The sequence below is a fragment of the Pseudopipra pipra genome, chromosome 18 (assembly GCF_036250125.1).
Source record: "Pseudopipra pipra isolate bDixPip1 chromosome 18, bDixPip1.hap1, whole genome shotgun sequence".
Classification (NCBI taxonomy): domain Eukaryota; kingdom Metazoa; phylum Chordata; class Aves; order Passeriformes; family Pipridae; genus Pseudopipra; species Pseudopipra pipra.
In genome coordinates, this window is record NC_087566.1 from 8,868,040 (window position 1) to 8,893,893 (window position 25,854).

A 25,854-nucleotide genomic window follows, 5' to 3' on the forward strand; every position below is an offset into this window, starting at 1 on the left:
AAGCAAGTCTAAACTGGTGTCCTGCTCCTTCTCTTCCTTCTCTCTCCACTTCTGGCATTGCTCTCCCATCCCCTGCCTTTGTGCTGGCAATGAGGTAGTTCAGAAAGTTGAACTGGCAGAAAACTCATCCTCCCTCACAGAGAGGGGGAGTAATATATATATATATTTATTATTTTTATATTTCTTTAATGTTTAGCTCTCAGCCCTAACCAATGCTGGGCTGAACCATGATGGATGTAACATTCCATCTCTGTCATGAGTTTCCACTGGGGCTCTGTGCATCAGAAGTGCCTGGTGAGTGAACCTTGAGCCATGATTAGGGCTTCTACGCAATAAAGGTATTTGATGCTCCCTCTTCATGCTTTTTTTTTGCTCTTAGAAGTAAAAATGAAATATTATAACACTTGCTTGCCTATGTTTAGCACGTCCGCTGACTTGCCATTTTGGAAGTAGAACCAGTTCTATTTTTAGAGCTCAGCTTCCTGTTTGAGCTCTCTTTAAGTTTGTCCTTTGCCTAACGCAGTCAAACTCTTTAAAAAGGTCTTAGTTAAACTGGGACAGTTTTGCTAAAAACAGTCATGTTCATGTCCGGATATAAACAGCAATAACCCCGCTTTGAATGAACGTTACAATAAAAATACAACCTCAAAAGAATGTGTTTCCATGATGTCAGAACATGAAAGTGAGATTGAACTGACGTGTTATGTGGTCACGAGCATCTCAAAGCCTCTGTCTACAGGTGGATTTAAAGATGAATTGTCCATGGGGGAAATTAAGCAGAACAGATATTTTAGAATAACTGTTCTTCTGCAATCACCATCCTCTGCTTTAGCTCACCCAAACTAGAAATGAGCTGTCTTATTCTGGAGGAATAGCACCCAAAATCCTAAATATTTTATGGTAGTCGTTATGTTTTAGTGTCATAATTTACCTTAGTCCAAAATGACCTTCAAGTGTAGTGCTTTATCCTAAAAATATATATTAATATCAGCATGTTTTTGGAGGTCTGGTATAATCACAGCTGCATATTTTTTCCCAGGTCCTCATTAAACCGTGGGTATGAGATGTGGGGGGGTGTTGCCAACCCTTTGACACCTTTAAATGCCAGTGTAGACCAGAGAGGACCTGCAGGACTGCTGGTGTCATGCACATGTTTAGTGCTAACCTGAATGGTAGTTGAAGGTCTTTTTCAATTCCCTAATTGCCAAATATCAGGGAAATCAAGGCCATAGGGTTCCTCCTTATATGCTGATGATGAGGCTTTAGAGGGGAGAAAAGCAGCCTGAGGGAAGAGGCAGTGGTTCCCTTCCAGTTCTGGCTGTTCCACCCCTGCTAGGGTTGTGCTGGTCCTTCTCCTGGTCCAGCTTTAAGTGTGCCCAGCTCCTCAGTGAGCTGGTGCTACCAGCAGAAAACTAGAAAACCAGAAAAAATGAAAATATTACCATGATATCTCAATAATTTGCCTGCCCCAAAGTCAGAGGAGTGCAAGGGCCAAAGCCAGAGAAGGTCAGAGCTGCACAGCCAGAACGAGGGGCTGAGACCTTCGAGGACCTGGGAACTTTGGAATCATCTCAGGCATCTCCCCAAACCTCTCCTGGATGGAAGGAGTGCTCCATCCCTGGGAGCTGGGCTGGGCCACAGCCTGGGCTCTGTCACCCTTACCAGGTGCCCCAGGCACAGCCAAGCTCTTCTTCCCACCTTTTGATGTTGCTGGTGGAGCAGAAACAGGCAAGAATGGCTTGAATGTACAGTGTCAATGAGGCCATAAAAAACTAAACTGGCCTTTCCTTGTGGGGTATGGTGCTGCCAGAGGCACTTCCCTAAAAATAAAAGGAGAATGGATTGCACTGATCCAATCAATACTCCTTTGTACTTGTGTTTGGGAAAACTAAGAACTCAGCTATTGCCAGATTAACAGGTCACTTAACAAAATCATTTAACTCCTGTAGGATTTTTAGTATGCAAAGATGGTCTTGATAGTGTAGAATACAAAGATACCAAAAACGTTTTAATCATTTTAACATTTAAACATTTTAAACATTTAAACATTTATTTCATTTTTATTAATGGCTCCTAACGTGGGTTATTGTAATTTGGCAGCTTTACACCAAATGATAAAGCTGCAGAGGGGAAGGAGGGGAAGGTACCGGTAGTTTTCCATCTCCATAAGAAGGAGATTCTGTGACCCCACTGAGAAGGCTCCTGCTGGAAAGACCTGGCCGAGGGGGAAAGGAGGAAAGGCTCAGAGCACTGCAAAGCAGGGGTGGATTCCTCGGGGATCCTTGTTTCCTGGTGGCCCAGGCTGTGCTGGGTGAGGTGTGGGGAGAGCTGGGTGCGATGTCCGAGCTGGGCTCGTTTCCCTTTGTTCTTCTGTGCCCTCTGGTGGCACTGGGAGCGATGGGATCGGGATGTGTCTCTTAAGTTGTTCTTACCCTGGCTCTGAAGTGCAGGGAATGTCGGGAATAGCTCCACTTGAGCAAGGACTTTCTGCTTGGATTCACATCCCTCCCTGTTAGCAGGGAATATCATAATAGTCTCCTGTGGGTAGCAGGAGAATGCATGCTTTCGGTCTCTGGGAGCTCCAGGGGGATTAACTGGGATGCAAGTCAAAGCCTTAGTCTTTAGGTACAATTAACCCAGTAGTGAAGCAAGCAGATTTTCTGAGGCTCTGCCAAAAATCCTGCTTTATAAACCAAGGATTTTTTTTTCCTAGTAAGAAGCATAAAGATTAGAAAGGAGCAGTCCCTTGGCATTTGGGGTTGGTTTCTGGTTGGTGATGCTATATTGTACCTTGAGCACAGATCTCAGTTCAGTCACAAAGGGTTAAAATAATTCCCCAAGGTAGCTTTATCCTCTTAATGGACAGGCTTGGTAATCATTCTTACAGAAAGGACATTTCCTCTTTCCTCTGCCGTGGGGGAGTTGCACCTTTTCCTGCCGGTGCTGTGCTGGAGAAGAGACCACAGCCTAGAAAACACTGGTGTCATTTGCAGCTCTGATTCACACCTTCTGTGCATTCCTCATATTCCACATATTCCACTGCGTGGTTCATGTTTGCTTTGCTTCCACTGCTCCTAATATCCATGCTAAATCCACGTCAGGGAAAAGATGGGCTAGTCTGGCAGCTTGGATAACCTGAAGCTGTTTGAGGTCAGGCCAGGGGAAGGCAGTGCTTCACCTTGTTAGAAAGGGGAAATGGCAGCTGTTGTACCCCTGAGGAGATGATGAATGTCCCAGCATTTCCCATTCACTGTTCCCTCTCTGGCAAATTGTTACAATATTCGATAGGTGAAGGAAAATGGGGGTGCAAACTCTGCAGGGGAGATCAACGAAAGCTTTGCTGAATGACTTGGGAGCTGGAGCCCATCACTCCTGGAGTTTCTGGGGTGGGATGGGGAACTGTGATTTGTGAAAGTGTTTGCTGATGCCTGTGTAACCTGCATTCATGAAGCAGAGTTCTGTCTCTGATGAGGGGACAAGGTTTGCCTCAATGTTGTTCTTGAAGTATTTTTTCCAAGAAACTGAGAACAGAAAGGAGCAAATCTCTGTACCAAACCAAGTTGTCTAGGATGGGCAGTGGAAGGCTGGAACTCTGCACAAGTTGTTTTTCCCCCAGGTGTTCATTTCTATGTAAAAAAATAATGACATTGCAGCATATAGGAATGTTGTACAAACCAATCTATTAGGATCTTCACAGCATCTTGGTCACTAGGCCTCCACATAAAGGGAGCAGATATTATATGTGCTATTCCCTCCCTTAATTTTAATGTGGACTTTACTGATACATGAGCTGGAGTAACTTGGTATGTTTTTAAGGTTTTAAGTGAAGCACAGCTCTTCTGTAGCTCTTCCTGGTGGGTTTTACTTTCCATCTTACATCTCTGCAGCTGATTCTTCCCTCTCCTCCTTGCTGTTGTCTGTTCCCCTTGTCAAAGATGGCTCTAGCTTGTTTCTTAGTTACTGTCTTTGTGATCTTTTGGGAATCTTGTGCTCCACGAGCAAGCAGCAGTAGAGGAAGATGTTTCTTTAGGCTGTAAAATCACCACTTTGCCTCTGAGTCCCATCCTCTGCCAGAGAGGAAGCCTTGCCTCTTAATCCCATACTATAGAATTATATTGGAGCTCACACTGAGTTACTTTGGAAAAACATCCAGGGAAGGCCAAGGGTGAGGTGATGCATGGCGCACTGAAGCTTCCCATGTCAGCAGTAGGAGGTGCTCTTTGCCAGCTAGGGATACATGTGCCTGTTATCCATGTGCAGCTGAAGTCAGGAATATGATTGGTACCAGGGCAAGAGGCTGCCAGGGTCACAGAGATCCTGCTGGGACCTGGAGGGCTGCACCAGGCCTGAGGGGGGTCCCTTCTTATAGGGCAGGCTGAGAGGATACCTAGGAACTGGTTAACAGAAATGGTAAAATGTGTGTTAGAGCTGTTCAGAAATCCAGCCTGACCTCAGATCTCTCAGCCTGCCATCGCTTTTTGGAGCCTCTGTGTGCTTCTTTCCCTTGCTTTGGGTGATATTTTCTAACCTTGTCCCAGGAATAGGGGATAGAAGAAAGAGCTGAATCTTGTCGGGCCAAAGAGATAAAGCTGGCAGGAAGTCAGAATCACTGCAGTGGGCAGTGAACACCAGGCTCTGAACCTGTAATTATACATCTCAAATTTTGTGAGCAGTACTCCAGGAATCGTTATGTATGGGCTTGTTTGACAGTACTGTGACTTAAGAGAAAAACATCCCCTCAAATTACTCTTTAATTTGGAAGTAAGAGACTATCAATTCAAATCTTAAGCTCTTGTGCCTGTAATTGATAATCGTGCACATTTAACAAACCTGCTGTTGAACTGGGCCTCATACTCCTAATTCATCAGGTAACTGCTGATTTTTCCTTTGGAAAGGATAATTGAGAGGCTGTACAAGGTCACTTCCTGCAAAGCTGAGATCAAACCTAGGCTATAATATGGCAGATCCCAGGCTCTGCCACACAGCCCTTCAAATTCAGTTTTTCAGTATCTGTGTCCTTAACCCCTCTGGGCTGGAGCCATTTCTTTGATCCCCAGCTCTGGAAGCAGAGATCAGGATGGCTTTTATTCGGGGGCTGTTTAACAGGACTTCACCCCAGTTGCTCACCTGTGGAGTTGAAAAAAGACCATTCCCCTGGAGAGTAAAGTTAACCCTTAAAAAAACAACAAAACCAAAGCAAATCAACCAACCAAACAAACAAAAAACCACCCAACCCAAAACTAGATTTCACATATGTTGTTTCAAACATGCAAATGCCAAATGTAAGGATTCTTGTGCTTTTTGACACATAGCTAAACTCTCCCCATCCTGCCTCAAGGTGGCAACACTCTGTACAGTCCCGAGCCCAGCCTAAGGATGGGATCCTGTTCTCTGGCCTTGGAGTGAGGAGTTTGATGGGCCGGAGGGACTATTGCAGATTTACTCTATACATTTTTATTTTTGATTTCAGAGCTTTATGGTCTTGAGTTCCTTCGCAGAACCATTATCACATCTGTCACTGTCACTGCTAGCAGGGGCTAAGGATGTTTTTAGAGGAGCAAGGCAATCCAGGCTATCACTCTTGCTGAAATACTGCTCCCAAGCCCACGATAGGCCAGGTGCTGTAATTATTAATAATTCCCTCTGATGGTGCATATCAGCCTCCATTTTGTTTTAATGCAATTTATTTCGAGTTATTTCTTCGGCGCTGAAAATGGTTTTGGAGTGATTTTTTGGAAACGTTGCAAATTTGTTTGCTGGAATCCTTCTCTCCTGGAAATGAGACATGTCTCTCATGGGCTCCCGTCCACTCACACGCAAATGAACTGCTAATTAGGATGATGAAATTGCTGGGAGAGGTGAAACCTTCCAGTTGGCCGAAGAGAAGATTGTGGATTAATCTGTGTAAAACTGAAGGCTCGACTAAAACTGCTGTTCAACATTCTGGTGCTAATGAGACTTGTATGTCTGCCACTTGAGGAGCTGAAAGTATGTCCTGTAGTTTCTGTTGAGACATCCAAAGTGGGGGCTCACTCCTCTGTGGCATTTAGCGCTTTCATCTCCACTGGTGGTGACTGGAATTGGGAATATTCAGCAATCTGTGTAAGGTGTTCAGCAATTTACAGTATCCAGTGATGCAAGGCAGTTTGCTCTTTATAGATAATTTTGGTACATGAGTAAAAGCATCTTGAGAGACATATGGATATTTAGAAAATTGCAGTATGATTTGGAGAGCTATTTGTCTTGCCTGCCCCCTGCTACCACATTATATCACTTCTTCATAATTTTTAATGTACTTCTGCTCATGTCAATTCATGTAAAGGAGGAAACTGCTCTCTCCATCTCTGTGAAGCAAAGAGACACCAGGTGACCTGTTCAGTGTCACATTGGGTGAAAAGTCCAGTTCCAAGTTAGTTCCTTGCTCAATGTGCTTGCTCAGGACCCGTGGAGGGGCTGATACTGGTCTCTCATGCTCTAATACCAGTTTCCCTGCAGTTATTGAAAATTTATACATATCTATAAAATAATACACATATATATATGTGTATATATGTATATATATAAAAATAAAGCCCAGGCAGATGTTTTGAGACTCCTCTGTGTTTGCAGGCAGCCGCAGGATCGTGGATGTGATGGATGTGAACACGCAGAGAGGGGTTGAGATGAGCATGTCTCAGTTTGTGAGATACTACGAGACCCCAGAGGCCCAGCGGGAAAAGCTCTACAACGTCATCAGCCTGGAGTTCAGTCACACGAAGCTGGAGAACATTGTCAAGCGCCCCAACGTGGTAAGGGATGCTCTGTGGTGGGGTTTGTTTTCAGCATCTTCCCAGAAATAAGCCATGGAGTGGTTTATTTCATCCCCAAGCTGATGTGAAGTGCCTGGAACTCCTGTCCCTTTAGCGTCAGGAGCTCATTTTCAGCCAAGTAGAAAGCTGGGCTCCTTGACAGTGGAACTTAATTTACTGGAATTAGGTACCTGATGAGCTGTTAATCATGCAATTTGCACAGATACACACTTCCTCTCAAGGTATTTAGGGGAAATTCCATCCAGAATTAAGTACCTATCTATTGTTTTTCCTCCTCTAAGGAAGCTTAAACTGTCAGGAAGGTTGAATTCATTATGTATGAACCCTCTTATTAACTAAGAAACGTTCAGGGGGCTCCAAAGGGAAAAAGTTGAAAACACAAGTATAAAATGTAGAAATCCAGACATAATGAAATCAGCATAATCACTGCTATGTCAGAACTGGCAGTAAAGGAAGGGCGTAGATTTGCCCATATTTTTTAAAGGTAGAAGACTCCTGTGATTTTATTCCCAATAGAGTCACTGGCAGTGAAACTGGGCCCTTATTGGTAAAGATGATTTAATTTATCACTGAAATGTAGCCATGTGTAGGTGAGGGGTAGAGCATCAACTCATTAACACACAGGGATGGAAGAAATGGCACTGGGGTTTTCCAGGTGTCTATCAGGACACTCAGCAGAGAGTCTGGGCATCAGTCCTGGCTGATCAGGGAACAGAGGGACCCCTCAAAGCAGAACACTGCTGAGTGTTCTATGACATTTTATTTTCAGACACTTTTCTCCTGATTTTTAAATCCTTTTCTAGTTACAGCAGCTGCTTTTTGCTGGGGACATCTCTTGCCTATGCAGGCAATATAAACACCACACTTCTGCCTGAACAGATCAAAAATAGATGGCAGCTCTAACTGCTGATTTGTCCAAGTAATTCTTAACTTTTGTGTTCTGTTACACATAGATCACAGATCAAATATTAAACACATATTTAGAAGTTTATTCAGATTTTTGCTGTCCTTCAGAGACTTAGTGGGCAATTTGAAAACGCTCTGGGGAGTTTCTGGTGTTCAGCTGATCCTGGTTTTCCCAGACTCATCGTGCTCAGTGAGCTTTTGAAACATCTGTGCAAATTTCCTGGGTGCTTAGAAATGAAAAATGCAGTTAGGTACCTGTTATCACACGTAAATGCACATTTCCTAGCTGTTTAATATGGCCCAAGTGCACAATCATTTGTAAAACCAGGAATTTTTAGATCTCACTGAAAAACAGATTTGCATTCCCATGGGAGTAGAAGAGAGGGTGTTGGGGAAGTCCAGCACATAAAGTCAGCTCCTAGTTGAATGCTATATTTGTCTAAGTGGTTCTCTTGAGTTCTGCAGAGCTCTTTGAGCTCACTTAAGGCAGAAATACTTGATTCAGGTTCCCTGTTGTGTAAACTCTGGGTTGCAATATCCAGATGTGGGAATTATTTCAGAATCAGGGCAGTAACCATCAGTTTTGTTTTGACATACAATTGTGATATTCATGGAATGGGGCCTGTTTCTCCTGCATAATCTTATGCCTCTTCTCAAAGTACCTTGTGTTAGCAACAGTACCTGGTGCAGATGGTGAGAAAGGGCTCAGCCCCAGTGTGCAGGAATGACACATGTTAATTGCCCTATTGTGAAAATCCTCAGGGAACTGGAACAGTTGAGTTGACTCACACAAATAACATTTTTGGGTAGGCCTTCAAAGAGAATTAGCAGTCAGGAGGCCAAATGGGGTGCTAACCATGGCTGAATTGGATCTCTCTGGTCTTGCTGCACACAGTCGGGGGACAGCTCTGTCACCAAGGCCTAGGACAGGTGTTGAGTCCTCCCTGACCCCCCACTGGAGGTTCAGTCCCACACGAGGTGTTCCTGAGCCACGCTGTGGCTGAGCACAGCACTGCAGCCTGCCAGGGGCTTCCCAAGGCGCCTGGTGCTTTCCCCTGTTTTGAAACCTGGCACATGTGACCCACTTGCATAACCAGAAGGGAGTGTTACAGATATGTAGCACAGGCTCCATCACAAACAGAGCAAGGAATGAGTCACAGGCTTGTCCTTGATGTGGCTGTGATGGACACATCGCTGTCTGTGCTCCCACCCAGCTGTGCTTCCATGTCCCTGAGCTACCTTTGCTTTCCAGCTCTTCCTCATCTTACAGGATGTTTCCAATTGCTTGGCTTCACTGTTTTCTCCTGCCCACACTCTTTAAAAGTTTGGCTTTTGAACAAAAACTTTGGTCAATTTTATACCCCAGCAGAACAATGAAGGAGTTCACAGCAGGAGATCATGTAATTACTCAAACCAGAATTTGGCCAGAACAATGGTGTTAATGTTCCTTGAAATGTAAGGTATTGGGATACTATAATCTCTTTTATAATTGCATTTTAATGTTTATAAATGGAATTTCTAGGCTGTTGGCTACAAAAATGCATTTGAATACAGACAGAATAGGAGAGAAGGTGCTCACAGGTGCCCCTGGGACAGAATTTGCACCCAGGTAAATTGACTGCAAAACTCTCCTTCCTCTGGGTTGCAAAGGGCTGAGTTGTGGTGAGGAAGCAAACTGGGTGCACAGGAATTTTGCTTAACAGCAAGGCTCTCCCTGTCTGTGAGCATCTGCTGCTGTCATGGGAGGAGTTTTAGCCAGCAGGAGTATGTCCTACTACATGTTCAGTAACTAACAGTTGATTCTGGTGGGCTTTCAGGTGGACTTAGTCGACTGGGTGGATAATATGTGGCCACAGCATTTGAAGGAGAGACAGACGGATGCTACCAATGCTATTTCAGAGATGAAATACCCCAAAGTGAAAAAGTAAGTCTGTTTAAGTCTTCAAAAATCTCTGCTCTTGACTGCCTTGATTAATTCCTTTTACAGTTTCCTGAGTACAGTCCTTAACCAAATCCCTTTGAAAAGTGCATTTTTATTGTTCAGTTTTGAGCAACTCGGTTTTGAAAATGGCAGACTGACCTTAAATAGTAAATTCTCTGAAAGTGCTGCCCAAAGAAATCACTTCACAGGATGCAGAGATGTCACACAGAGTAGTCAGAGTCCTCCTGTAGGCTGGGCTCAGATCCTTCCCAGGTCCTAAGCCACTAGTGGCTAAGAAGTTATTAGCTGAGAGATGTTTTATGAAATGAACTTGAAGACTGTTTTCAATTAGGTCTGTGACTCCCCAGAAACTCTGCCACTGCCCTTCATGACAGTTTACTTTTCTGTTGATTTTTTCAACAGCAAGATCAAATATTGGACTGACTGCACAGGCTGTGTTTCATTTCAGAGGACCTGCTCAGGGCACGTTTGAGACCAAAAATGAGCAGTTTGTCCTAGCTCAGCTCTAGCTTTTGGGCAAGCATAACCTCATCTCACTCTTTCTTCTGTTTGAATGTCTTTCTTGAAACTTTTCATATGATGTTTGGAAAAAGGAACTATTTGGGGGCCTCAAAATGTGCACTGTAAGTTTCATAGGAGTTAGTGCAGCTGAGATAGGGGTTCCTGTTAATGATGTAATGACCTGTATGGCTGATGAACACCAGGTAATCCTGGAAGCCCTTCACTGCTGTTTCTGATTTAGAGGCATTTTTTATTGGCCAGACAAATGCTGGCAGCATCCCAGGCTCTGCTGTTGAACCGACCTCTGGTGTTCTGAAAATTGCTCAGGACTCTTTCCAAACTGTAAAATACACTGGTACTAACAGATACAAAGGACTGTGCAGTCAGCAAGTGATACACAGCATTTACTCTTGTTCTCTGAAAATAAACATTCTGGAAGGTAAAGGTCTCCATAACAGAAGAGCCTCTGTGACAGGCATCATGGCAAGCCTGGTCCTACTGTATGGTCCAATGCCTGGTCCAATGCTCAGCCCCATTGATTTAATGGGAAGCTAAAGATACTCCATTATTTTGAAAGGATCAAACTGCTCATTAGGGTAACTGGATATGGATTGGAGTGCCCCATTTCACATATGCATTTGGAAATGTCCTAAGTGACTTGCCTGAGGTCACACAATAAGCCAGTGGCAGAGCAGCACTTGCTTCCCAAGTGGTTAGTCAGTTAAATAACTTTATTTATAATCTGCTAGAGCTAAGAAACTGAATCATGATTCGGGGCTTCAGGACTCATGGATTCTACAAGGTAAGAAGTAAAGAAAACAATCCCTTTCCTAGAGCAGGCACACTCTGCATGCTGAAAAACACGTAGCAAGTAAACAAAGCAAGGCAGAAATGGTTTAAAGGATAAGGTAGCAACATGACTAACAGAATTTAGCAGAAAAAGCAGAGTATGTGCTTGCAGTTCACTGCTTGCATCATGAAATGCCAGATGGTAGGTTTCAAAGAGATTTTAGAGATGTAGCAATTCAACAGATTTTGATGTGGAGTTTTTCCTGTGTGTGGAGGGTGGCCTGGGAGAGAAGAAGGAGATGCCTGATGAAGAAGCAGACACAGAGCCATTGAGGCTGCTGTCACTGGCAAAGGGAAGGTAGAGGTTGACAGCTTGATAAACTGGTAGATGTGATAGGTACAGGGAAGCTAAACAGTGAAGGATTGTGAGCACTTGAAATGTGACAATAGAGTTTGATGTGGGAAAAGGAGTTACCAGGCGTGAGTGTTAAAGGCGAGGGTGATGCAGCTGGAGTGATGAGGATGTTGCTAGTGAGCATCATCTCACAAAGACTAGAGAAGGATGATTTACAGCACTGTTGGCACAAACCCCTCCTCAGTCTGAAGAAGCCACAAAGATAAAACCAGTAACAAACAGTGATAGTCTGGGAGCACAACAGAAGCTGTACCACATCAGGACAAAGATCTGTGCTTCTCAGTAACCTGTCTGCTGTTGGATGCTGGCACTGATGCCCTGGGAGGAGTGTAAGAACGCTGTGAGCATAAAATGATGCTACCCCCAAAAATTATCTTCTGAGCTTCCACTGTCTGCAGTTCAGGCAGGGGCTGTCCTGAGGTAGAAGTGGTTTCTGTTGTGCTTGGTGGCTCTCAAGAGATTTCTTTTGCATGAACTTGTCCAGTTTAAAGGTGAACTCCTCGATATCAGCTTTCTCCATCTTTGGCAATTCAGACTGGCCCTTTCCTGTAGAGATACTAGTCCCAGCTATTGCTGTGAGTACCCAGAGGATATAAGCCCTTATTAAGGAGATCACGTTCAGTTGCGGAGCTGCCACTTGTTCCATGCTGCCCATTCATTCTTTTATGTGAATTGTCAATATCCTTATGCTTTATTAATGACTGCTGTTGCTCGGGAATGGGATGGTTCCATTTCATTCTTGCTCTCAGCATTCCCACAATCCTGCGAGTTTGCAGCGTGCCATCCCCACCATTAACGTGTTCCCTACAAACACAAAGCACTCCAGCGAGAGCGCTGCGGTTTCGCAGACACAGATGGCACCACCAGACACAAATGTCTGTCTTGGCTCCTGCACGTCGAGTTCCGTGCTGGGAGTGAAGTTAGAGAACGCTCCATCTGCCGCGCTGCCTCGGTTACCAGGAGCCCTGTGTGCGCTGGAGACCGCCCTGCCTTCCACTTGGACCCGCACCATTAACTTTTATAAAAACCCCTCTGGGTAGTGAGGTTATTTTTCTGTCTGTAGGTAAGTGACTGCTTACCTCACAGGAGCCTGAACTGAGTGGAAAAACGGTTTATGTCAAAAAAACTTTCCAAGTACTATCTCATAAGCAGTAAGGCAACGTGAGAAATGAAGAGGATGGCTTGCTGAGGTGGAAGTGTGGCAAACTTCAAACTGGTATAAGCTGGCATTGCCCCTGCAGTGACAGTCCTGTGCCCACACTGTCCCATCCTCGTTGCTAAAACACGTTGTGCAGCTGCAGAGCAAAGTGGACTGGGGACTGTTCTGGCTGAAAACTGACTCAGAAATACACAGAAATTGGTTAGTTTTCAGGCCACCCAAACCACCACATGGCTGCATAAATGCTTATGCCAACAGAAGGGCAGTGCAGAAGTGTGAAAAAAAACATAGTAGTGGGATCACTCCACCAGGTGACACCGGGTGAGCAGAGCGAGCAGCTCACTGCTGCCAAGGAAACCTGTTCCTTCCTCCCCTCTCTCACATTCTGGGGTGCAAGTTGCTGAGAAGAACCTTGCAGACATGAGACTCTGGATGAGAGTGGGAACATGCTGTGTAACCAGGAGCCAGGGCAGCGGGAAAAGGCAGTGCTGTTGTAACATCAGCTTTTAGGTGCAGAAGCTTGTTATAGCACCATAACCATTTTTAGGTAGATCAAAACAAGCTCAGATTTAGTTTTCTGTTTAAATTCATCCAGGACTGAAGCAATCTGGATACAGCTGAACCCGAACCAACAACAAAAAAAAGTACTAATTTGATTTTTCATTATCAAAAGAAATAGCCCTGCTGAAATTATTATCCTCTTTATTAGGTTTTGTGTTTGTAGCCTTGCAAGATTATTTGCAATACAGTGGCAGTGAAAATAGCTACGGTGCAGGACTTGATGACTGTAAAAACAGTAACAGGCACTTCTAAGAACTTGATGTTTGTGCTAGGGAATGAATGAAAATGAAAGCTTAGTCACTACAACACGCTTTTTGCGTTCAAAATTCTTATTATTAAATATCTAAGCACTTTTATAATAGGTCTTTATATTGCTGCTCTCCTTCAACGGAGGATGGGGTATCTTATGTGAAACATCTACATGTTCTCAAAAGGATGCTCTTCTGTTAGCATGTCCTCAGCCCTATTTTCCCTCTCCCAGGCTGTTATTCAGCCTCCCATTCCTTTCTATTCATTCCTTTACTAAGTAGGGATGGATTTAAACAGATGCTAAAATGCTCTGCTGAGCTGTGGTCTAATTAGAAGCTGAGGGTGAGCCTCTGGAGACAGCGATTGCCCTTTGAATCCAGGGAGCTCACAGGTCCCCCAACACCCTGGTTTATGCATGTGAGAGACTGGTGTGTGCTTTGTATGTCATTTGTGAACTGCTTTTGATACAAAATTGCTCTATAAGCACAATTCAGTGCAAAAAATCAGACCAATAAGTGCGAGTTCTCATTAAGACTTTCCAAGCTTGCAAAGTAAATAAAATGGGATGTCTTCACATCATTGCATTTGTGTCAAATCCTCCTTTGTGTAGAGATTGGAGGACTTGCAGCATCACACATGTAACTCAAATAAGCTGTTTAAAAGAGTTTGTGGTGAGTCTGGAGCTGAACAGCCATGCCACAGGAGGGAGAGTGAGTCCTGCTTTCACAGACACCGAAATGCTGTTCAAGGGGCACATGGGCCTGACTCGCTGTGAACTGGCAGCGTGGTTCATTTCCCTGTGGTGGTGGATGCCTCCTCAGAAATTTAAGCTTCCAAAAAAAAAAAAAAAAAAAAAAAAGGAGGCCTTTTCATTCTTAAACTTCTTAAACCTTCCAGCTCTCATTATCACACTTTACAGCCTGGCATGGAGGGTAGCTGGGCACCGTGCTGCTGACCATCTTCGCGGGCTGTCAGTGCCAAAATCTGGCGGCTGGAGATCAGTCTGTCCCTGTGAGCCCACCCCGCACACTCTCGGTGTTCCACCTGGGCTGGGACCCGGCAAGGGCGGGCCGAGGGAAGCGTTGTCACACACTTCGGCCCCAGTGTGGTGTCTGAGTGTGATTTGCAGTCGCTTCACAAACTCCTCCGTGCGTGGCAGAAAACAAACTTCTCTTATCTCGGATGTTGTTTCTGTGTGACTGAGTCGGATCGTAACCCCCTCGGGGCAGGAGCCGGGCCTTTCATGTCCGTTTGAAGTGCCCGGTGCGCGCACGGGGTGTGGTGATCGCGGTGTGGGGTGGTTGGGGTTGTTTTCGCCCGGGCTGAGAGCGCTGGGTATCGCTGCCCAGGAGGGAGACGGGGGCGGAGGTCGGTCCCGGTGGGCACGGCACGGGTCCGAGGGGCCTTCCACGGGCAGGGCCGGCCCGGCTGCCACGGGTGGGTGCTTGGGGGGCCTCTATGAGGGGAGAGCCCGGGTTCTTCATCCCTGACGGGCGAGCCGGGGCCCTCCGTGAGGATAAGCCGGGGGGCTCATCCCCGAGGAGATGCTGGGGCTCATCCCCGCTGGGGCGCATCCCAGAGGAGAAGCCGGGTTTATCCCCGAGAATATGCTGGGGCTCATCCCCGCGGGAGCAGCCGGGGCTCATCCCTGAGAAGCCGGGTTCATCCCTGAGGAGCAGCCTGGCCCTCCCGGCAGTGGCGGGGCCGGTCTCTCCCCGGTGAGCCGGGGGTGGGAGCGGCAGCCGGGCCGGTGCCTCTCGGGTGACAATGGTTTCTTTTGTCTTGCGGCAAAATTTGTGGCTTCCAGTTGCAGGGCCCCAGTGTGGGAGCGCTGTCGGTGCGGGCCGAGGCGCCCCGAGGTAGCTTTTGTTCCTGCCGTCTCCTTCCAGCTCCCGCGCCCAGGCCCGGGAGAAGGGGCCCCGCGGTGCCGGGATGCTGCCGGGGGCCGCCCTCCTCCCACCGCCGGGAGCGTCCCTCCCGCGCGGGGATGAGGAGCCAGGCCCGCGCCTTTCCCCGCGCTGGCACTTGCAGTTGGCTCATGGGTCTGTGGTATTCGGTTTCAGGCTCAGGGATTTCAACCAGCCGGCGCTGCTCCTGGGAGGAAGGAAGAGTGAGCTATACTTTTCTCATTGGCCCGAACAAAAAACAGAAGCCTCTGCTGGGGTTTGGGAGTGGTTTATGGGCTGAGCTCAGTGGCAGGGGAGCCCTCGCAATGCCAGAGGGAATAGAGCCGTATGGTGCGCGGTGCCTATTGCGGGAGAGAAGGAGCTGAGCTCAGGGTAATGCTGCTGCCTGTGCGTCCGCTCGCGTCTCCCCGAGCCCATGTGCATGATCGCTGCCCGCCCTGCCCGGCCGTGCCTTCGCATCCTGGCGCGGCTCTCGCTGTCTTTGTTTCTCTGTTTGCTTGCGGGTTTGTAGCGATGCGTGGCGAGTGCATTGTGGGTTTGCCTGGGAGTGTGGTCTCTGCGCTGGCTTATGGAGCGGTGTCTGTGTTGTTTCTGTGTTCCCAGCTCGCTGTGTTTGCTTAGTGGTTTAGCTTCGTTTGTATCATCTCCCTCTCTCTTTTTTTTTTTTTTTTTTTTTTTTTGGATCTCCGTGTTTGTTCTTCCCCGTGAGTTTGCAGGTTACTCCATATTTCTTCGCATCATTTCTCTAACAAATTTCCCCAGATGTTTGGGGTTTTTTTCGGGGGGGGGGTGGGGGGGAAAGTTCTCCATTTCTCCACACCACAAATCCTTCTTTCAAAATAACAATACATTAAATCAAACAATTTCAGCCTTGTGGAGAACATAAACCAAACTCTTCAGTGGGGAAGGGAAGCTCCCCCACAACAGATTACAAGCAGCTGCATGTTTTAAAACCCTGACTGAGGCTGTGCAGGGAGATAAAGTGGAGTGGGCAGGGATTGGATGTGGTAGCAGTTGTGAAAATATTAAAGTTGGGGCATCTTTTGCGTCGCCTGTGTTTTCAGGGTGTAACTCTGATCAGGTTGTGTCCCCATGCCCGATGTGGGATTCTGTTCCTGTACCCACTGTACCTGCTTGGCCCAGAGCTCTGTGACCACAGCATGCAGTGAGATGTAGTTCCTAGATTTCTTTCAACATGGAAGCTGTGTTATGGCTTTTTTTCCTCCTGTCCTTTTTTTTTTTTTATTATTGGTTTTATGGAAAACCCCAAAAAGTTGAGTCGTCCCCCAAATTAGCAGCTGCTGGTGACGAGAAGCCGCTGGCTGAGGCTGGAGCAGAGCGGTGCCTGAGATTAGCTGTGGCATGGAGCTGTGCTGGGACCATGTGACTGCGGTGTACATTGGAAGAGGAAGCTGTAGAGGTCAATGCAAAGGCATTGTGCCAGACTCTGGCAACCAGGGGAGTGCTGGATGGCGGAAGATCCTCCCGCAGGCTCCTGAGCCGCCCGGGAGCTGCTGGGCTGGGACAAAAGCAGGCCTGGGAGATTAACAGCAGAATTAAGGCATGGCTCGCTTGTGGATGGAAGGAAAAACTGGTTTATTTTCCAGAGGCTTTGTAGGTTTTTCTTAATCACCATATGTGGCTCTTTCACTAAAACCATCTTCATTGGTAATTGTGTTTAGAGGAGTTTCAAGGAAACAGAGGCAAAATGGGGGAAAACAAGGGTAAGAAAGAGTTGAGTGTTCACACTTATACCTGCCTTGGTGTTTTCTCACAAAACTAAATTTTAAGTGCATTGATTTGATGGGATTCAATCCTGTTATTTCCTCTCTGAACACAAGCAGATCGACTGCTTCAGGTTTAGATTGTTGACTACTGAGGAATAACTAAAACCAGCTAATGCTCAGGCCATGTTTGCTCTTTCAGAATATCTTAATTCAGCGGGTGATTGTTGGTAGAAAAATTGTCTAGAAAATTTTTGTTAGTGTGATATATTTTACATCTGACCTTTTGGAAACTGAAAATAATTGACTCCATAAGGATTTGAATTTTTTTACTTTAAAACAACATGAACCTCTAATACTCAGCACTGCCCACAAACTGAGAATTACCATGCTAATTTTTTTTTTTTCCTTAATGAGCAATAATTATTCAATCTGTGACTTTTTGCAGTTTGGCTGGAAGAAAGGCAACTTCCTTTCTGGGCTTCTTTTATTGTTTTTAAATTCTATCTGACTTGTAATCAACAACATCTTGGTAGAGAAAACATAAAAGGAGAAATTAAAAAAAAAAAAGTGTTTGGGAGGGAAGGACTCATATTTTGAAATGGAGCATATTGAGAGTGTAGACAGCTTCTTGGCTAGCTGTGATTTTTGAAGCATCTGAAATACCCCAGGGGCAGCAAAAGCTTCTTCCTGCTTCTGAAGGATTAGGAAAAAAATTAAAAAAATTCCAGAGTGGGCAAGAGGAGAGACGTGTAATTGCACAAGGAGAGGTTTTAATTGTGAGATGAAGGCGCAGGACCTTTTTTGAAGCGCACAAATTGACTGTCTTCATGACAGCATTGCGTATCATTCTGTCAACTCCGGCTCGGGATGTGGTTGCTAGGCAGCGGCTCTTATGGACCCAGAGTGGCTCTGATTTGCCAGCCTTCTGCAGACACATGGTAAGGTCCTTCCCAGCCTATCATCTACAGGGACTTCTGCACGCCGGCTGCATACTGCTGAGCTTCTCCTACCTGCCTGTGAGCAGAAAAAGACACACTTAAATGAAACCCCTTTTTTTTTCTTTTTTTTTTTTTGTTCCAAATCCCGTTCCGGTGGCGTTTCCATAACTCCCCTTAAAAACCAAAGCAAAGCAAAGCAAAACAAAAAAAAAAAAAAAAAAAAAAAAAGCCATGAAACGGAGACCGGAACAAGGAAAAGAGGTTAGTGGGTTAAGTGGTGTGTGTTTCCTGCGTTTGCAAAGGTGCCTACAGTGAGGAGGGCGGCTGTGATTCGGCCATTAGTTACAGATGGTGGCTGGAGCCTGGAGATTCCTGCAGCCAGAACACAGCTCTTGTGTCTTTTTCCAGCAATGCCGACTTTAAACTGCTCAAAACCTGTATCCAGACAGCATAAAAAATAGTGGATTTGATCCTTAGCGTTGCTGCCAGCTGGGTCCTTTATGTATTTTGATGCCGAAATGCCTAGAAATGTGAACAAAAAGGAGTTAGTTTGCCAAACGAGGTTTCTGTCCCCCAGTCCTTGCAAAAATGGCATGAGTGGCAAGTAGGTAAAGAACGTTCAGGAGGATTTATAGGCAAATTAGATTTTTCAAAACTTTGCTCTTTGAAGCCATTTGTGTACAACTCTTGGTGCAGGTTGTGTCTCTCGAGCAGTGACAGAGAGCGTTAAACAGATCACCCCGGGGACTGGCAGTGGCATAAGAAATATTTCTGAGCAGTCTCACTTTTAATGTTTTTCCATTCCTTAACTCTGAAGGCTTTCGTTCCTCTCGTACGAACAGCCAACTCAGACGTGGAGATTCGCGTTTTTCAGCAGAAACCTCGTTAGATTCACGAGACAAATCACTGTACTATAAATGCAGAAACTTAATTGGTGGAAGCAGCACTGCACACACAGTTAACCGCTGCAAATCAAGACGTGAAAAATACTGTTTCAGACTGATTCATTTTTGTCCTTCACTCTGCTTGCAGGTACTGTTTGATGAGTGTGAAAGGATGCTTCACTGATTTTCATATTGATTTTGGTGGCACTTCAGTGTGGTATCACGTTTTCCGTGGGGGGAAGGTAGGTGAACCTTATTTGATATTTGTTTTTATTTGTCTGTGCCTCTTATGGAGGGGAAGGGTTGCTTTCTCTTTTTTTCTTCTTTTTTTCCTCAGTCTGTTTCAGCAGCTGTGTTGATACTGATACACACAGAGTTTGCTGAACTAGAAGGACGTCACTCACCGTTATGAAACAAATGAGTGATTTATTTGAAATACCAAATGTGTTATTTGTGTTGGTGGTGCTTTTGCTGTGTGGTCCAGAAGTGTCTTGCAGCGAGATGTGGCTGTGTGTACCCTTGCTGGGTCAGAGTGCCCTCACAAGTCTCCTTCTGTAGCTAGAGCTTCTGTTCCTTTCAGAATTCCATGTTCCTGTAGTGTGCACAGGCACAGTATGCCAGAACTGAAATATTACAGGATGCAGTAGTGTTTAAATACACAGTGTGTATGGCTACATTCACATCTTCTCTGCTTTAGGATGTTTTCCCCAATTGTAGTATAGACAGTGTACGGTGGGAACTGAAATAAATCTGTGGTGCAGATCCTGTAGTCCAGTGAAGTACTATCTCTGTAGTCCAGTGAAGCTGTACTGTACCAACACACTGTTTTGACCTGCAGGTAAACCCCAGGCATCTTCTGAGTGAGATGTTTCTGGAAGACAGATGACAACTGACAGTTATCCAGCCACTTCCACAACATGGACTAATTGCTGCTGCTGTCTGTGTGTGTGCCTCTGTGTACAACACCTGGAAAACCAGGGTTTTATGCAGAAAGTGGCTCATTTGTCTAACACAGGATAACCTTGGTGGGATCTCTCAGCTATTTATTTTTGTTGACTGTTGGTAATAGTTAAATTTTCATTTTATTTTTAGATCTTCTGGCTGATTCCGCCCACTCTGCAGAATCTAGAACTTTATGAAGAATGGGTTCTCTCAGGAAAGCAGAGTGATATCTTTCTGGGAGACAGGGTGGAACGGTGCCAAAGAATTGAGCTGAAGCAAGGCTACACGTTCTTCATTCCTTCAGGTATCTCTTGGGAACTGATTTTTTGGAATCACTGGGGTTGTGTTTGACTAACAGTTCTCCGTAAAACAATTCTTCACACCTAAACCCTGTACTGACCTCCTTATTAGCTGTGGCAGAACGAAGGTGAAGGACTGAATGCACTTAATTTTCCAGATATTAAGAGTTATGGAAAATGTGCTGTGAGGAATCTGTGCAGTGATCACTTGTGCAGTACTGGGGGAGAGAGGACTTGGGCCTCTGGGGTTGTCAGTGCACCACTCCTCCCCAGAGTCGTACTGACTGCTGTTGGAAGTTTGCTGGGAAAGATGTTTTCCTCTTTTTGTGGTCTCTTCTGGCAGGTTTCACCTGCAGTTCAGTAACTGGCTTCTTTGCCTCTATTTGTAACCAGAGGTGGGTCTCGCTTCCCTGATGGAACTCTAGGGAGATTCCAGTCCTTGGAAGAGCAGGTGCTGTGCTCTCTCAGGGTTGCTTCTTGGGGAAACAGTTTTATTGTTATAACTCTTTGGATTTCTGTCGATGGAGACTGTGCTGAACCTGGAAATCTTCCAGCAGCCCAGCCACCCTCAGTTTTACACTCCTGCCCACCTCAGTAGCTGTGTTGCATGATCCAGGCTCATCTTGCAAAGCCACCAAATAGTTGCTGCCTTGAAGGCTGGTGGCTTCAGCCCTTTCTGCTCCTGCCTAAATTGGATTAAGGATGGTGGAATGTGTAACACTCCTCATTTAAGACGATATCAGACTTTGCTTTCCTTGACTGTTATGGGACTGTACATTTATTTATAATGATTTAACACATTGCCTCTGTCTAGGTAGATCTTACCAGGGAGATAAGTATAGGTAGACTTTCTACCTGACAGAAAGATAGGTTGGTAGTTTTTCAGCTCTAGAATTAATTACTCTGTGGAGATAGGATTATTATTTTTTAGCCCTAAAGACAATGCAGGTCATGCAGAGACAGTGACAATGTTCTTCCCAGCTGGGGAGCACTGCTGGGATCAGTTGAAGGCCCCAAATGTGCACATTTGTAAGTATTTGGTAAGAATCAGCCTGGGACTGACAGGCAAAATGACTTTGAGGGTGGAGGAGTTAATCCATTAAAGGAATTAGATCTTCCCTTGGAACAGGTCAGAATGTGCTGTTACTGTTTGAACTGGGTGTTTGAGTGTGGCTGTGCTGTTTGCTCAGATCCCATTACTGCATCTTCGTATTTATCTTCATCCTCCTGTGAAAAGGCTCCTCCAAATAAGACTTTCTGCATGTCAGTTTAGTCATGCTCAGCAGCTGGAATACTGCAGGTTGTGAGAGCTTGGACAGGACACAGCTGTAACATGGTGGCTGACACAAAGTGATTGCAAATGGGTTTTTGACAGTAGTTTCTGTTTTCTTAGGAAAGCCCCAAGTACAGAAATGCCAACACCTCAGACATTTTAGGCTCTGTGCCACATTTGAAAAGCATTTATGAATAATTTCTGTCTAAGCACCTCATAGATTCAAGGGTTTTTGCTCTGCTGTACTTTGTTCAGAAAACTTATTTGCAAATCTCTTATTTATGTGAAAGAGCATTATTTCTGTCTCTGTTTTAAGAGTATGGAAATGCCTAATTAAAGGCTGTTCCAGGTCAGTGAGTTGAGCACAGCTGTGTAAAACAGGTCAGTTCCTATGACCTCTTTGCTCTGGTTTGTGCACATACCATGTTAGTTAATGTTTGTAAGTGTTTTTTATGTGCTTTAGAAGTGTTCATAGTGTTTAGGTTCTGTTTATTGGTGTCTGTAAAACCAGTGTGTCCCATATTTTCAGTTGAGCCTGATAAACTCCTAACCAGCCTCAACTCATCCACAAGGAAATACCTTCTAATTGCAGGTTTAGTCACAGGAAGTGTAAAGGAATTAGTGCTCAGCTGGACTGTGAATGGAGAACATTTCAGCAAAGGACTGAAATATATCCTGCTCTGCTTCCGTTCTCAAGTAATTTTTGGGAGTGGTCCTAGAAATGATATTGTACCATAGCAGTGTGAGGATGGAGTAGTCAGAGAAGACTGTAGGAAGACCTGTGGGGGAGTGAGAGATCAGAGGCTCGTGGGAAATGGAAGGTTTCTCTGAGAATCTGGGATCAGCAGTAGATCCAGTAAATCCCTGAAACTACAAACCACTTGGCCAAGAATGGGAATCATTCTTACAGAAGGCATAATTACAGTGCTCACCAGGGCCTCAGGGTATTTTCCTCTCCATCACTGCCATCATCCTTTCAGGATTAAGTTTAAACCTGTGCTTCTAACCCTGCAAGGCACTGAGAGGCACGATCTGAACTGTGGGATCAAGGAGGAATTGAGCCCAATATTGTCAGCACAGTGAGTTGTTATGGGCCAAGGTGCCTCTTGAAGCATTTGAGGAGTTCTTCCTAAATATGAGGAGGGGGGAAGTAAGCTGGGATTCTGAGGGGTACTGTGTGAGGGGCCTCATGTAGTGCCCGGCTGAACTCCTGGTGGCCCCCTAGGATGGCTCCACACAAGCCCTGCACCGTTACACGTTCTCACCGCCCACTTTACTGGTTCCCACTGGTGAGTAAAGGATCCTAACTCTGGTAAAGTCTGTGGTAAAGTGATAAAATCAACTCAGAACCAAGCCTTTGCCATTAATATAACGGGTGTCAGCATAATTGTTGATTGAGAAATACACCATGTTGTGCCATGCTGAAGTTTATGGCCAGATTAGATTCAAGATATTAGACCAGCTGAAGGTTCAAGAGGGCAGGAAGCCATAGTTGCTACCAGTGTCAGTAAATGATTATTTTTTCTTTCTGCAGAAATCTGTTTTTTTCCCAGGATGGGTTACAACTTGGGTTGACTCTGCTGATCTTACTGTAGGATTTTCAAATATGTAGCTTTAAGTACATGGAAGCACATGGAAGAGATGAGATGTTGGACTGCCATTAGATATTGTAGAAGACTTTTGCAGTGCTGATTTATTCAACATTCCTGTGATCAAAATCCAGACAGGATAGCTGGCTGTCAACTAGATGATGTTCCTTTCTGGTTCCTCTTCAAACTTCTCCCTCATGTTGCTGCAATTTTACAGCAGTTGTGTTTCACCTCGAGGCTGGCAGCGTTCCACTGAGGAGTAAGCTGTTTGGTTTACTTTATTTTTCTTATGTTCTTTATATTGCACTTTGGGGCCTTTGGCATGGAAACATGCTGTTAGAGTCTCTCTTAATTTCTTGAGAGCTGAAGAATGAGCCACAGTCTAATAAAATATCCTCGTTGGTCCGTGGCGATTATGATGGTAACCTGAGAGTGCTCCAAGGTTCTTATTTCCAGTCAAATGCAGAAATAATGACCTTTCTCAGATGAATGTTCTTGGGAAGGAAAGTGGACAGAAAGAGATGTTCTGTGTAGACTGCAGGCAGCTATTTGCAAGGATTCAAAGTGTTTCAGATGCTGTCTCAGTGGATAACAGTGGGATTCTGCCTATTACGAGTGTGCGGTCTTAGGTCACCTCTGCTGTGCCAGTGAGAGTTTGATGGATTATTATGTGATGGGGCCAGAAGGTGGCACATAGTCTTTGTAGCAAGGAGAATGACAGGCTATTAAAATCTGACTGGTAAATTTTGTGCAGGGTGTTGTGCTGGGGCTGCAGAGCTGCCTGGCTATTTCTGGTTGCTGTTCAGCTTTTCCCATTCTGTGAGCTTCCACTGATACTAATGGAAGCTCCGTGCCTGGAACCTTAGTGAGGATCAAGTGATGAAGATCTGGAGAGGATCAAAGAGGAGAGGTTTTTTGCCTGAGTGTCTGTTTTCAGATGGAAGCTGACAGCATAATGTTGGATTTTTGGTTCTATATCTGGTGCAGTGCTCTACCTAATTCTTACAAATGATATAAGATTGAGAGTTGCTGTATTACTCGTACTATCAGGGCAAAATTAGTAATTTTTTAACCTTAAAAATGTAAACATGATCTTTCCTTGATGTGTTGGGCTGTGGGCACTATTATGATGCAGTCATTCTTCTTTGGAGATGAGTGAAATAATGTTTCATTTACTGGCAGTGCCCACTCTCAGGTTATCTCTTTAGTCACTTTTTAATTTTGAGGTGTACATATTTCATCTTTTCCACCCCAAGTTGTTGTAGAATTGCAGGAAGATGTGTGTGACTTCTTTATCACAAAGGAAAATATCTGTTCAGTTACTAATGGAAACAGATTCACCATAGTTTTGTCTTGGAGCTTGCAGGCTGTTTGCCCCGTAGCTTTGTAAGTTAATATTCCTTTTCATTATTCTCAGATGGATGATTGCATCCTTGAGTAGGAATTTGCAGCCCACTGAAGTCTTCTAACAAGTTTGCAATGTTTAATAATACTTGTTTTATAAAATTCAAACGATAATGAGATCATGTCTTTTAACTGTTCAGAAAAACGTTTGTTACTGTTAATTTTACCTTCTTGATTTACTAGAGATGATAACATCTAAATATTCAAGTATCTTAGGAGTGGTGGAATAATTCATAACTGTAAATCAGCTGAGAGCATTTCTGAGCCTCCTGAATAGAATTCCTGCTCAGTGTTGGCTTGGCTTCATAAAGTAGGATTGTTTTGGGAAGGAAGAAGCACTTACTGATCACCGAGAACTGAAATAAAAAACATCAGCTTCAGAAAACCATAAGTGGATGGGCTTCTTGTTGAGGCTTGAGGGCTGTGAGCTGTGAGTGTGCAGTGTCTGCACTCCCAAATCCACACATCCCCTCTGGCTGAGCCTGGTGCTGGCGTGTGGTGTGGAGAGCTCTGCTCCCAGGGAAGGAAGGACGGGTTGGTTCCACCTTCCCTCCCTCGTCACTGATATCAGCACAGGCTGGTTTGAGGCTGGTCACCCATGAGGAAGAGTTTTCTAGTTCATGACTAGTCCTTGAAGCCACAATGTATGTCTTTCATCTGCAGGATTTAATTGTAGCTTTAGGTGGTATTTAGCAGGTGCTTTTGTTTGTGGCTTTCAGCCAAAAATTAATAATATCTTATTCCACTGACTTTTGACTTTTTCAGTCCTTAATCCATTTGTTCTGATATTGCTCCAGTGCTTTTTTTTTAGCATGAAGGATAAAACTGAACTTGTGGCATTTTACTCTGTGTTCCTTTTTTTTTTGTTTTTGACAATGTTACAGTTTTTGAGACAGTGACCAAGAGGTGAGGTGTTATCTCCTGTCTTGCACTAAGCCATGAAACACAGAGGGTTGTGCAGCAGTGCCAGGGTTTGTGTGAGCAGCAGAAAGCAGTCCCTGAGGAGAGAACTGAGGAACTCAGTTCAGAGGTGTCTGTGCTGGAGGCTCTGTGGCAAGGTGCTGCTGTGAGAGCTGGAAGTCAGACACACATGAACACAGATGACAGGCTGTTCAGCACAGGGTGATGTGATCACACATGTCAACAGAGCTGTCGATTCATCTGATGAAAAGCAGTGGCACAGGTGAAGGTGAGGCAGGGGATGTGGTGGTGGGGATGATACCAAAAGAAACCCCTTGGCTGCTCTTTTGTCTGACACATACGTGCAGCTTTCTCCTGTTCTGGAGGTTTATCTTCCTCTCTAAAAACCTTAGTAATTGGGGAGCTGAGAAGATGGGTGTTCTTGTTTGCAAATGGTCACAATGAACATTCATCCTCCTCAGTTTATTTCTGAGTCGTGCTGTATCTAAGCTGTGGGGATGGATTGAATGTGCCATCCAAGCTTCTCTGTTCTCAGAGCTCATTTCCACAATATATTACCCTGATGGAAACTGTTTCCTGTGTTCTGCTCATCTCTGTTTCCTCCTACTTCGACTTTTCTGGTGCTGGCTCCCAGTTTTT

At 45.0% G+C, this 25,854-nt stretch overlaps 1 protein-coding gene across 8 annotated transcripts in view; it reads left to right on the plus strand.

Annotated features, from left to right (window-relative positions):
- The window catches only part of KDM2B (lysine demethylase 2B), a 116,939-nt gene that overhangs the window by 25,996 nt on the left and 65,089 nt on the right, over positions 1 to 25,854 (plus strand). For 6 of the 8 annotated variants that reach the window (XM_064675069.1, XM_064675065.1, XM_064675068.1 and 3 more), the window contains 4 exons: positions 6,610 to 6,788; positions 9,533 to 9,639; positions 18,936 to 19,029; positions 19,880 to 20,033. In XM_064675069.1, coding sequence (XP_064531139.1) covers positions 6,610 to 6,788; positions 9,533 to 9,639; positions 18,936 to 19,029; positions 19,880 to 20,033 — 534 coding nt within the window. Of the gene's footprint in view, positions 1 to 6,609; positions 6,789 to 9,532; positions 9,640 to 15,490; positions 15,611 to 18,077; positions 18,165 to 18,935; positions 19,030 to 19,879; positions 20,034 to 25,854 lie in introns of those variants that run through there. The other 2 variants (XM_064675070.1, XM_064675071.1) reach the window with 2 other exon arrangements.